Here is a 13,594-nt window from a genome sequence, read left to right as displayed (position 1 = left end):
CCTATCTCAAGGCCATCATACTGTTAAACAGCCATCACCCGGTTGCTCAACCCTGCACCTTAGAGGCTGCTGCCCTATATACATAGACATGGAATCACAGGCCACTTTAATAATGGAACACTAGTCACTTTAATAATGTTTACATACTGCTTTACTCATTTCATAGGTATATACTGTATTCTATTCTATTGCATTTGTCAATGCCACTCCGACGTTGCTCGTCCTAATATTTCAATATTTCTTAATTCCATTCTTTTACTTTTAAATTTGTGTGTATTGTTAATTGTTAGATACTACTGCACTGTTGGCGCTAGGAACACAAGCATTTCACTACATCCGCAATAACATCTGCTAACCATATGTATGTGACCAATAACATTTGATTTGAAATGTCACCCTATTCCCTATGTAGCTCACTACTCTTGACCCCATAGTGGACTATATAGAGAATAGAATGCCATTTGGGACACAACGACAGACCGCTAAAGCTACAGACCATAACAGAGTGATTTACAGACTGGTGGTTACCATGACAACGGTAGTTGTGTGTGTCCTTCACACTGAGGTCGAGGGACAGCAGCGACTGTCAATCACAATGAGCCCCCATCACGCCAACGACAGTAACCATGCCATTGGAGGCAATCCTTTAAATTAAACACTTAATCTAAGGCAGTGTATGCTGTCATTCCCAATTTACACACACACACGCGCACACATACACACAGCCTCAGGCCCAAGCACCAGATTGAGACCAGATTGTAATACATTTCCCAACATCCATACATCCACTGCGGCAATGTGTTAATATTCAGCCCTATACGAGCCCTCTAATCACTATTCTAAATCATTTCTCCACAATAGTCTACAGAAAGGCAAACATCCAACCCCGAGGCTTGAGTAAATGTATTTTTAATTTGGGGGGGGGGGGTAAAAAAATACCAACCCCTGGGCTGCAGCACCAAAGGCATCACATCACGTGTGACAACATTCACATTTTCAATTAATAGTCTTCCTTTTTTATTATAACATCAGAGAATACTTCAAATGGAGGAAATAAAAATAGCAGTGAAAAAGAAAATCCCTTTGGAGCTGGACTGTCATTCATCCTGCCACACTGTTTCATATCACAGACACATCAGCACTGACATGATAGGAGCATATAACACTGGAGACCACTCATTGTGTACGATCTACGTTTAGGCACAGTGAATACCACAGTGGGTACTGTAGATAGCTGAATGTGCATGTGTTTGTGGTGATACTCTGTGAGAGTTAACCTACCCTGCGGAGGTCTTCTTCATCTTGGCACAGAGCAGTAGGTCTGTGAAGAGGAAGACATGACGCAGCTTCCTGGAGCCCTCTGACACCTCCACCAGGAAACCATCCTTCACCAGCTGACGAGCCTACCAGGGAGAGAAACGGCATCACTTCCTGTGGCACGCCCAGCATGGGGCAACTAGCCTAGCCGCAAACATTCACTTCCCGAAAGGATCTACTGTAGGAGGTATAGGTCAGGCTTCAGCAATACAAAAGAACGCTTGTTGTCTATATTTTATGTATTTTACATATAAAATGTAAAATTGGAGACCTTTATCTCCCTCACCAACTTTAAACATCTGCCATCTGAGCAGCTAACCGATCGCTGCAGCTGTACATAGTCCATCGGTAAATAGCCCACCCAATTTACCTACCTCATCCCCATACTGTTTTTATTTATTTACTTTTCTGCTCTTCTGCATACTAGTATCTCTACCTGCACATCTGATCATTTATCACTCCAGTGTTAATCTGCTAAATTGTAATTATTCGCCTACCTCATGTCTTTTGCACACAATGTATATAGACTCTTTATTTCTACTGTGTTATTGACTTGTTTATTGTTTACTCCATGTGCAACTCTGTGTTGTCTGTTCACACTGCTATGGTTTATCTTGGCCAGGTCGCAGATGTAAATGAGTAACTTGTTCTGAACTAGCCTACCTGGTTAAATAAAGGTGAAATATATATATATATATTTTTTAAACATTATCAGTGATGGCGGTGTTACAGCAAGATAATCATCAGCTAAAGTAAGCCACTCAGAACTTGAAACGCTCCCCCTCTCTATCGCTCTATATCTGTCCATCTCTGGAGATCCAACGAGGAAAGCTAAAATAAGGCAGAGCTAAACACGAACTGGAGTAAATCAGGAAAGCCTGAGCCAAAGAGGGCAGAGAGATTTCCATTGAACTGGTAACAGACAGACTGTAACGAATGGAGAGAAGACTGGGGGGTTAAGAACTGAGCTGACTGAATGGAAAACGGATAGAGGAAGAGATGGTGGGAGAGAGAGATGGTGGGAGAGAGAGATGGTGGGAGAGAGAGATGGGGGGAGAGAGAGATGGGGGGAGAGAGAGATGGGGGGAGAGAGAGATGGGGGGAGAGAGATGGGGGGGGAGAGAGAGATGGGGGAGAGAGAGAGAGATGGGGGGAGAGAGAGATGGGGGGAGAGAGAAAGATGGAGGGAGGATAGCTGAAGAGAGGGGGAGAGAGAGAGATGGAGGGAGGATAGCTGAAGAGAGGGGGGAGAGAGAGATGGAGAAAGGAGGAGAGGTAAAGCGTAAGGGGGAGAGATGGTGGGATGGAGGAAGGAAGGAAAGGATATACTCCGAGAGAGAAGCATTAAGAGGAGAAAAGGCTGACATGCGGAAAGCGACAGAATGAAACAATAAAGGCAGTGTTAGAAAGAGGGGGACATCAAACAACCCTGCACTGCATGCTGGGAGAGAGAGAGAGGGGAAAGATCAAAAGATGCTAGAGAGAGAGGGCGATCGAGAGAGATGAAGAGAGAGGAAGCTGGTAATGAAGAGATTGAGGATGTGGGGGTAGGAGGAGAGGACAGATACTGTGGGTTTCTCGCTGACCTCAAAACACATTTCACAAATGCATTGGCACACTTCCCCAAGGTTACAACAAGAAGTTCTGAAAAGTATAAAGTAGTCTATTAAAATGGCGTGTCTGTGTGTGTCACCCCACCTCTCCCTTAGGCGTGGTGACGGCGGTCCTGCGGGGGTCAATCTCTTCGTTGATGGAGGACAGGAAGTTCTGGGAGATCCTCAGAGCGTCCTGCAGCAGGGGGAAGTCTGGGTGGTCCTTAGGGGTGTGCTTCAGCAGATCCTACAATAACACAGAGCGAGAAAGACCATTAGATCCCCCATCCATAAACAGAGAGAACCACATCCATTAAAATGAAATGTCTATGGACAGTCACTGTGCATGTGTTTTTAAACCTGTGTTGATGAATTGGACGACTTGGATGCTTCGCTGGGTTTTGTGCCACATCATTTCCTCTAATTAAAGCATATGAGAGTCTCTACTTTATTGAACCGTGGGCGTAACTAATGACTTTATTTTTAAAGTGCTACCTAAGAAATGGCTGAGAAAATCTGCTTCCACATTGCAAATACCTTATTCTCAGCGTAACTAAGTTCCTTTTGTTCAGAGGAGCGTGTGAAAGAAAAGCCCATCTCTTTTCCGTTGCCTGATTTATGCCTCGTCAGCACACCTCAGTGAATGTATTCTGACAAGCTCTAGAAGGCTCTAGAAGGCTCGAGCTGATGTCAGCGGTATAGTACACTACCCGTCAGCCTACGTCATCAAGAGAAAAGAACACAGTAACTTTCACCGTCTGTCAGCCCCCGTGTCCCAAATGGCACACTATTCCCTATATATTCCCTAAATATGGAATAAGGGTTCATTGTGTGTTTGCGTGATCTGCTCTTACCTTTGTACCAAACCAACTGGTCTTTGTTTAGTCACGGCTCCACCAGCTTTATGGAAAACATATTCATGAAATGCACTGGAAGCGAGACTGGAGGACACGTCTAGGCATCTCCGCTTCCTCTGTTAGCGGTTTTCCCTTTCCACTTGGTTGTGGCCCATCAAATTAGCGCCTATTGTTGATACCAGCATGTGATTCTGATGGACAGCGCAGAGGAAAGGTATAGGCTTGGCAAACGGAACGGAACACTTACTATAAACAGCAGCAAGCAGGGTTTGACTTTGCAGGTGGATACAGATCCATGCTGCATCTTAATGACCTGCGGGGGTTTCGAGAGAGATTCTACCCAGCCCCATCACTATGTGTCTCACGACAGCACTAACTCTTAATCCTTGATAAGTATTGATCCTGTCCTATCTATTCAACCTATCTCTACGTTGCGGTCACTAATTCAATCTTGTCATTTGTATCTGGGTGAGATCAAGAATCCTTCATGGATCTATCGAATGCTAGTCGGGACGGACAATGTACTGGTGTGTGTGTGTGTGTGTGTGTGTGTGTCCTCACATGAAGAACCAGCGTACTTCTGGTCACACGGTCAATCGGCTTGTACAGGAGAGCTGTGGGAAAGGACAAGAAGAGGGCACTCAGTTCGGTTTGACACACACACACAATGAAGAAAAACACGACTCAAAAAGCCTATTACACACTTGACTGGGCATAGGTTTCCTGGGGTATGGGGCAGACAATCACCCAAAACCTCAGGTGTCTGGTCCCTGCACGGACGGACACACACCTCATTCTTTCTAAGCTCGGTTGTTCCTTCTCTGCTGAATAAGGTTGTTTTCAGAAACATTCCCACTCAATTCACTTCAGGATTAACTTCCTGACCCGGTCTAAATGTCTCCTTCTCACAGTGCGCCTCTCATATCTTAGATCACATAGATGACAAGCGAGCCAAGGGGAATGCGGTATTTTTATACAGCAGGGGAAAGTGAATCTATCCATACAATATGTGAGTGGTTGAGTTGGCCCCTTGGCCCCTTCTCTCCCAGCATGCAGTGCAGGGTTGTTTGATGTCCCCCTCTTTCTAACACTGCCTTTTTTGTTTCATTCGGTCGTTTCTCACACACACACACACACACACACACACACACACACACACACACACACACACACACACGTTGGGGAGTAGTGAACTACAATTAGTTTCCACTATTCATTTAACAACATTTTTCAGTAGCTTGGTCATTGAACTATATTCAAATCTTGGTAGTGTTTTCAGTAGTTCACTTTCTTTTCCGTATAGTGGTGTAGCTAACGACTTGAACTACGCACAATTTCTCCGGCATCAGACCAGCTCTTGTGTTTAATAGGTTAAATTCTATATTCTGTTAACATCTGACTCCAGAGGGATCTGTCAGGCAATTTCTAGTCCATGACATCTGAGATTCAGATATGTCCATTTCCCAAAATAGTTTTGAAGTCGTGAACTACTTTTTTTAACGTAATGTTAGTTAAGTAAACAATTTTTCCAAAGGGTAATTTCAGCGTAGCAGAACTTTTTCCTGTGAGAAATAATTGGTAAACTATATTTTCAGAGTCGATTCCCCAACACTGACAAACACACACAGCCATGTAGCTCAGCATCACTAGAATTTGCTTGGTAACAGGGTTCACGTAATTCCTTGTCGGGTTGCGCATACTACACAAACACACGTCTCCATAGACAGCCTGTTTAACATGCAGTGAAGCTCCAGCATCCTTATTGGTTACATAGCACTTTGATTCCATTACAGATTTACTCTGTTACTAGGGAAACCATGCCAAGCCGTGTTCACACACACAAAATGTTCCTTTGACTTCAAAACCCATTTTCAATCCTAAACTTCTCTTAATCTGTCACTCCCTCTTTCCATCTCTCTCTCTATCCCGGTTTAACTCACACTCAGGAGCCAATCCAGTTACAAACCAGATCTGTCACACTAGGCTGATTTCCCAGTAGGCTTTGCAGCTGAGAGACAGAGCACCTGCGGGGCTGACAGCCAGCGTGAGACGTAAGGCAGGAGCGAGAGAGATGAAGAGATAGAACAAAAATAGACGAGCGAGCGAGCGAGAGCGAGAGAGAACGAAAACAGGGGGGGGCGAGGGTGAAGGGGTAAGGCAGCTTAGCCGTAGGGTACAGGCCCCTGTCGTCATGTCTACCATCTCCACTGAACATCCAAATCCTTGGGCGTTGGTAATGAGCTGCTTGTGACCCCTGAATATAGATTATTACACTCCACTCACTACCTGGTTGAACATCACTCTGTACATCTGCAGTAGAGGCATCTGAATGTCGCTCTGATCTGCAGTAGAGGCATCTGAATGTCGCTCTGATCTGCAGTAGAGGCATCTGAATGTCGCTCTGATCTGCAGTAGAGGCATCCGAATGTCGCTCTGATCTGCAGTAGAGGCATCCGAATGTCGCTCTGATCTGCAGTAGAGGCATCTGAATGTCGCTCTGATCTGCAGTAGAGGCATCTGAATGTCGCTCTGATCTGCAGTAGAGGCATCTGAATGTCGCTCTGATCTGCAGTAGAGGCATCTGAATGTCGCTCTGATCTGCAGTAGAGGCATCTGAATGTCGCTCTGATCTGCAGTAGAGGCATCTGAATGTCGCTCTGATCTGCAGTAGAGGCATCTGAATGTCGCTCTGATCTGCAGTAGAGGCATCTGAATGTCGCTCTGATCTGCAGTAGAGGCATCTGAATGTCGCTCTGATCTGCAGTAGAGGCATCTGAATGTCGCTCTGATCTGCAGTAGAGGCATCTGAATGTCGCTCTGATCTGCAGTAGAGGCATCTGAATGTCGCTCTGATCTGCAGTAGAGGCATCGCTCTGATCTGCAGTAGAGGCATCTGAATGTCGCTCTGATCTGCAGTAGAGGCATCTGAATGTCGCTCTGATCTGCAGTAGAGGCATCTGAATGTCTGCAGCTCTGATCTGCAGTAGAGGCATCCGAATGTCGCTCTGATCTGCAGTAGAGGCATCTGAATGTCGCTCTGATCTGCAGTAGAGGCATCCGAATGTTGCTCTGATCTGCAGTAGAGGCATCTGAATGTCGCTCTGATCTGCAGTAGAGGCATCTGAATGTCGCTCTGATCTGCAGTAGAGGCATCTGAATGTCGCTCTGATCTGCAGTAGAGGCATCTGAATGTCGCTCTGATCTGCAGTACAGCTGTTGAAATGATCCCTCCTTCTCCATCTCCCTCCTCCCATTCTCACCTCTGATCTGCAGTACAGCAGTTGAAATGATCCCTCCTTCTCCATCCTCCTATTCTCACCTCTGATTGAACTGCTAGTGATACAAGAGACAGCAGAAGCCCACTGGGATCCTGTTCTGATGGACTACTGATGGGGCTTCATATTCTATAACACACACTGTGTCACAGGCTGTCAACAGAGCCTCAACTGGAGCCGCGCTTATGAAAAAGCATGGATTCTCTTTCACGTTCCCTCTCTCCATTAATAATGCTCCCTGTGTTCCCTCCCTCCCTCCATTAATAATGCTCCCTGTGTTCCCTCCCTCCATCCATTAATAATGCTCCCTGTGTTCCTTCCCTCCCTCCATTAATAATGCTCCCTGTGTTTCCTCCCTCCATTAATAATGCTCCCTGTGTTCCCTCCATCCCTCCATTAATAATGCTCCCTGTGTTCCCTCCATCCCTCCATTAATAATGCTCCCTGTGTTCCCTCCATCCCTCCATTAATAATGCTCCCTGTGTTCCTTCCATCCCTCCATTAATAATGCTCCCTGTGTTCCCTCCATCCCTCCATTAATAATGCTCCCTGTGTTCCCTCCATCCCTCCATTAATAATGCTCCCTGTGTTCCTTCCCTCCCTCCATTAATAATGCTCCCTGTGTTCCCTCCATCCCTCCATTAATAATGCTCCCTGTGTTTCCTCCCTCCATTAATAATGCTCCCTGTGTTCCCTCCCTCCATTAATAATGCTCCCTGTGTTTCCTCCCTCCATTAATAATGCTCCCTGTGTTCCCTCCCTCCCTCCATTAATAATGCTCCCTGTGTTCCCTCCATCCCTCCATTAATAATGCTCCCTGTGTTCCCTCCATCCCTCCATTAATAATGCTCCCTGTGTTTCCTCCCTCCCTCCATTAATAATGCTCCCTGTGTTTCCTCCCTCCATTAATAATGCTCCCTGTGTTCCCTCCCTCCATTAATAATGCTCCCTGTGTTCCCTCCCTCCCTCCATTAATAATGCTCCCTGTGTTCCCTCCATCCCTCCATTAATAATGCTCCCTGTGTTTCCTCCCTCCCTCCATTAATAATGCTCCCTGTGTTCCCTCCCTCCCTCCATTAATAATGCTCCCTGTGTTCCCTCCATCCCTCCATTAATAATGCTCCCTGTGTTCCCTCCCTCCCTCCATTAATAATGCTCCCTGTGTTCCCTCCATCCCTCCATTAATAATGCTCCCTGTGTTCCCTCCCTCCATTAATAATGCTCCCTGTGTTCCCTCCCTCCATTAATAATGCTCCCTGTGTTCCCTCCCTCCATTAATAATGCTCCCTGTGTTCCCTCCCTCCCTCCATTAATAATGCTCCCTGTGTTTCCTCCCTCCATTAATAATGCTCCCTGTGTTCCCTCCCTCCCTCCATTAATAATGCTCCCTGTGTTTCCTCCCTCCCTCCATTAATAATGCTCCCTGTGTTCCCTCCATCCCTCCATTAATAATGCTCCCTGTGTTCCCTCCCTCCATTAATAATGCTCCCTGTGTTCCCTCCCTCCCTCCATTAATAATGCTCCCTGTGTTCCCTCCATCCCTCCATTAATAATGCTCCCTGTGTTCCCTCCCTCCCTCCATTAATAATGCTCCCTGTGTTCCCTCCCTCCATCCATTAATAATGCTCCCTGTGTTCCTTCCCTCCATTAATAATGCTCCCTCCCTCCATTAATAATGCTCCCTGTGTTCCCTCCATCCCTCCATTAATAATGCTCCCTGTGTTCCCTCCATCCCTCCATTAATAATGCTCCCTGTGTTCCCTCCATCCCTCCATTAATAATGCTCCCTGTGTTCCCTCCATCCCTCCATTAATAATGCTCCCTGTGTTCCCTCCATCCCTCCATTAATAATGCTCCCTGTGTTCCTCCATCCCTCCATTAATAATGCTCCCTGTGTTCCTTCCTCCCTCCATTAATAATGCTCCCTGTGTTCCCTCCATCCCTCCATTAATAATGCTCCATTAATAATGCCCCTGTGTTCCCTAATAATGCTCCCTGTGTTCCCTCCATCCCTCCATTAATAATGCCCCTCCATTAATAATGCTCCCTGTGTTCCCTCCATCTCCATTAATAATGCTCCCTGTGTTCCCTCCATCCCTCCATTAATAATGCTCCCTGTGTTCCCTCCATCCCTCCATTAATAATGCTCCCTGTGTTCCCTCCATCCCTCCATTAATAATGCTCCCTGTGTTTCCTCCTCCCTCCATTAATAATGCTCCCTGTGTTCCTCCCTCCATTAATAATGCTCCCTCCATTAATAATGCTCCCTGTGTTCCCTCCCTCCCTCCATTAATAATGCTCCCTGTGTTCCCTCCATCCCTCCATTAATAATGCTCCCTGTGTTCCCTCCCTCCCTCCATTAATAATGCTCCCTGTGTTCCCTCCCTCCCTCCATTAATAATGCTCCCTGTGTTCCCTCCATCCCTCCATTAATAATGCTCCCTGTGTTCCCTCCCTCCCTCCATTAATAATGCTCCCTGTGTTCCCTCCATCCTCCATTAATAATGCTCCCTGTGTTCCCTCCCTCCATTAATAATGCTCCCTGTGTTCCCTCCCTCCATTAATAATGCTCCCTGTGTTCCCTCCTCCCTCCATTAATAATGCTCCCTGTGTTTCCTCCCTCCATTAATAATGCTCCCTGTGTTCCCCATCCCCTCCCTCCATTAATAATGCTCCCTGTGTTTCCTCCCTCCCTCCATTAATAATGCTCCCTGTGTTCCCTCCATCCCTCCATTAATAATGCTCCCTGTGTTCCCTCCCTCCATTAATAATGCTCCCTGTGTTCCCTCCCTCCCTCCATTAATAATGCTCCCTGTGTTCCCTCCATCCCTCCATTAATAATGCTCCCTGTGTTCCCTCCCTCCCTCCATTAATAATGCTCCCTGTGTTCCTTCCCTCCCTCCATTAATAATGCTCCCTGTGTTCTCTCCCTCCATTAATAATGCTCCCTGTGTTCCCTCCCTCCCTCCATTAATAATGCTCCGTGTTCCCTCCATCCCTCCATTAATAATGCTCCCTGTGTTCCCTCCCTCCCTCCATTAATAATGCTCCCTGTGTTCCCTCCATCCCTCCATTAATAATGCTCCCTGTGTTCCCTCCCTCCATTAATAATGCTCCCTGTGTTCCCTCCCTCCATTAATAATGCTCCCTGTGTTCCCTCCCTCCATTAATAATGCTCCCTGTGTTCCCTCCCTCCATTAATAATGCTCCCTGTGTTCCCTCCCTCCCTCCATTAATAATGCTCCCTGTGTTCCCTCCCTCCATTAATAATGCTCCCTGTGTTTCCTCCCTCCATTAATAATGCTCCCTGTGTTCCCTCCATCCCTCCATTAATAATGCTCCCTGTGTTCCCTCCATCCCTCCATTAATAATGCTCCCTGTGTTCCCTCCATCCCTCCATTAATAATGCTCCCTGTGTTCCCTCCCTCCATTAATAATGCTCCCTGTGTTTCCTCCCTCCATTAATAATGCTCCCTGTGTTCCCTCCCTCCCTCCATTAATAATGCTCCCTGTGTTCCCTCCCTCCCTCCATTAATAATGCTCCCTGTGTTCCCTCCATTAATAATGCTCCCTGTGTTCCCTCCATCCCTCCATTAATAATGCTCCCTGTGTTCCCTCCATCCCTCCATTAATAATGCTCCCTGTGTTCCCTCCATCCCTCCATTAATAATGCTCCCTGTGTTTCCTCCCTCCCTCCATTAATAATGCTCCCTGTGTTCCCTCCATCCCTCCATTAATAATGCTCCCTGTGTTCCCTCCCTCCATTAATAATGCTCCCTGTCCCTGTTTCCTCCCTCCATTAATAATGCTCCCTGTGTTCCCTCCCTCCCTCCATTAATAATGCTCCCTGTGTTTCCTCCATCCCTCCATTAATAATGCTCCCTGTGTTCCCTCCATCCCTCCATTAATAATGCTCCCTGTGTTCCCTCCCTCCCTCCATTAATAATGCTCCCTGTGTTTCCTCCCTCCATTAATAATGCTCCCTGTGTTCCCTCCCTCCCTCCATTAATAATGCTCCCTGTGTTCCCTCCCTCCCTCCATTAATAATGCTCCCTGTTTTCCTCCCTCCATTAATAATGCTCCCTGTGTTCCCTCCCTCCCTCCATTAATAATGCTCCCTGTGTTCCCTCCCTCCCTCCATTAATAATGCTCCCTGTGTTCCCTCCATGCTCCATTGTGGATGAATATACCCTACTGCCTTGTGTGAATTAACTGAAGAATCTACATTCATTACAATAGAAATGAATGGCGACAATGGAGGAGAGTCTAGGTGTGTGTGTGTGTGTTATAGAATATGAAGCCCCATCAGAACAGAATCCCCAGTGGATTTCTGCTGTCTCTCTTATCACTAACAGTTCCTGTGTGGATATGTGAATGGTTTAACACTGCAGCTCATAGCTTTAAGGGGGGACCAACGTACAAAACAGTGGTCATCACTCAAGTCGAAGTTTCTTTCTTTATGAATTTAAACATACTTCCCTCTTGATGACAAAGACTCAGGCCAATAGACTCAACCTCACTGTCCTCCACTGGAGCTAATTAACAGTACCACCCTCTGCTTTGAAACGGACTTCTGATTGAACAACCCTCGTCTCAGTTCATCACCAAGGACACAGTCAGTCAGGGACTCTGCAGTGCAGACAGAAGCACAGTTCAAAGTTCAGCAGCAATGCAAGGGAAGAGAGGCGAACAGGGCCAAGGGCCATGGAAGATGAGAGAAGAGGAGTGGAGGGAGGGAGGTTGATGGAGGTGTTGCTGATTATAGAAAACAGATTGAGCTTCACAGCGGGGGCCTGTGATGGAACCCTCCTCAAAGTCACTGTGACAACCTGACGGACAGCTCCTTCCCGGTAACCAGGGTGTCCTAGTGGGTCACAGCCAATCAGCAGTCCTGGATCTACAACACTGAGACATGACTTACAGACATACGCGAGCCCAGTTCCCTGACTGGCATCTAGACTTGGTTACACTGATGCCAACCCCAGCCCTCACCAAGTGAGTGAGTCAGTGAGTGAGTGCTCAATGAAAACTGAAAGAGGAAGGGAAAGATCAAGTTTTGGAGAGAGCGAAGTGTCAGGAGAGACGGTGAGAAGGGGACAGAGGTGGCAGGATTATAATATATTTTCAATAAGCATTTGACTAATTGTGAATATAGTCATGTCTAACATATGTATAATAAAGTCATCAGTGTTTCTCAACAGGCAGCATGGTGACCTCAACTTCTCTTGTTAACAAAGCCAGTGGTCTAGACTGTGGTCTGGTCGGTCCAACGGGAACGGGAGGGAAAGGCATGGCTGCGAGACTAAAACAACTTGGAGAACATATAGGGTGGATAGCAGAGCGCCACCGAGTACAGGGATGAGCAACTGGTTGGTGTTACACTTTTTCTCCAGCTAACACCCGACTCCAATAATTTACTAATCATCATCTTTAGTTAAGAATGCAATTAGTGTTTACTAGGGATGTGTTTACTAGGGATGTGTTTACTAGGGATGTGTTTACTAGGGATGTGTTTACTAGGGATGTGTTTACTAGGGATGTGTTTACTAGGGATGTGTTTACTAGGGATGTGTTTACTAGGGATGTGTTTACTAGGGATGTGTTTACTAGGGATGTGTTTACTAGGGATGTGTTTACTAGGGATGTGTTTACTAGGGATGTGTTTACTAGGGATGTGTTTACTAGGGATGTGGGAACAGTGAGACCCCACTCCGGCCCCCGATGATAGGAGTTGCACATCCCTGACCGAGTGTAATGATTGTGTGTGTGAGAGAGAGAGAGACACAGAGCGAGAGACACACACAGAGAGAGAGTGAGAGACACAGAGAGAGAGAGAGTGAGAGACACAGAGAGAGAGAGTGAGAGACACACAGAGAGAGAGAGAGAGACACACAGAGAGAGAGAGTGAGAGACACACAGAGAGAGAGTGAGAGACACAGAGAGAGAGTGAGAGACACAGAGAGAGAGTGAGAGACACACAGAGAGAGAGAGAGAGAGACAGCGACACACAGAGCGACACAGAGAGAGAGCGACACAGAGAGAGAGCGACACAGAGAGAGAGAGACACAGAGAGAGAGAGAGACAGACAGAGCGAGAGAGAGACACAGAGAGAGAGAGAGAGAGAGAGAGAGAGAGACACAGAGAGAGAGAGAGAGAGAGCGAGAGAGAGAGAGAGAGAGAGAGAGAGAGAGAGAGACACAGAGAGAGCGAGACAGAGAGAGAGAGAGAGAGCGAGAGAGAGACACAGAGAGAGAGAGAAAGACACAGAGAGAGCGAGAGACACAGTGAGAGAGCGAGAGAGAGAGACACAGTGAGAGAGCGAGAGAGAGAGACACAGTGAGAGAGCGAGAGAGAGAGACAGTGAGAGAGCGAGAGAGAGAGACACAGTGAGAGAGCGAGAGAGAGAGACACAGTGAGAGAGCGAGAGAGAGAGACACATTGAGAGAGCGAGAGAGAGAGACACACAGTGAGAGCGAGAGAGAGAGACACAGTGAGAGAGCGAGAGAGAGAGACACACAGTGAGAGAGCGAGAGAGAGAGACACACAGTGAGAG

General features: G+C 46.8%; 1 protein-coding gene across 7 annotated transcripts in view; it reads right to left on the bottom strand.

Moving 5' to 3' along the window:
- Positions 1 to 13,594, bottom strand: part of LOC135548594 (active breakpoint cluster region-related protein-like) — a 229,614-nt gene that overhangs the window by 87,093 nt on the left and 128,927 nt on the right. For all 7 annotated transcript variants that reach the window (XM_064978349.1, XM_064978350.1, XM_064978352.1 and 4 more), the window contains 3 exons: positions 4,328 to 4,380; positions 3,016 to 3,156; positions 1,282 to 1,403 (listed from right to left, as the gene is read on the bottom strand). In XM_064978349.1, the coding sequence (XP_064834421.1) occupies positions 1,282 to 1,403; positions 3,016 to 3,156; positions 4,328 to 4,380 (316 nt within the window). The remainder of the gene's footprint in view (positions 1 to 1,281; positions 1,404 to 3,015; positions 3,157 to 4,327; positions 4,381 to 13,594) is intronic.

This window comes from Oncorhynchus masou, chromosome 11 (genome assembly GCF_036934945.1).
Source record: "Oncorhynchus masou masou isolate Uvic2021 chromosome 11, UVic_Omas_1.1, whole genome shotgun sequence".
Taxonomy (NCBI): Eukaryota; Metazoa; Chordata; class Actinopteri; order Salmoniformes; family Salmonidae; genus Oncorhynchus; species Oncorhynchus masou.
The sequence above is the reverse complement of the archived record's forward strand: the minus strand, read 5'-3'. Positions and strand labels throughout refer to the sequence as shown.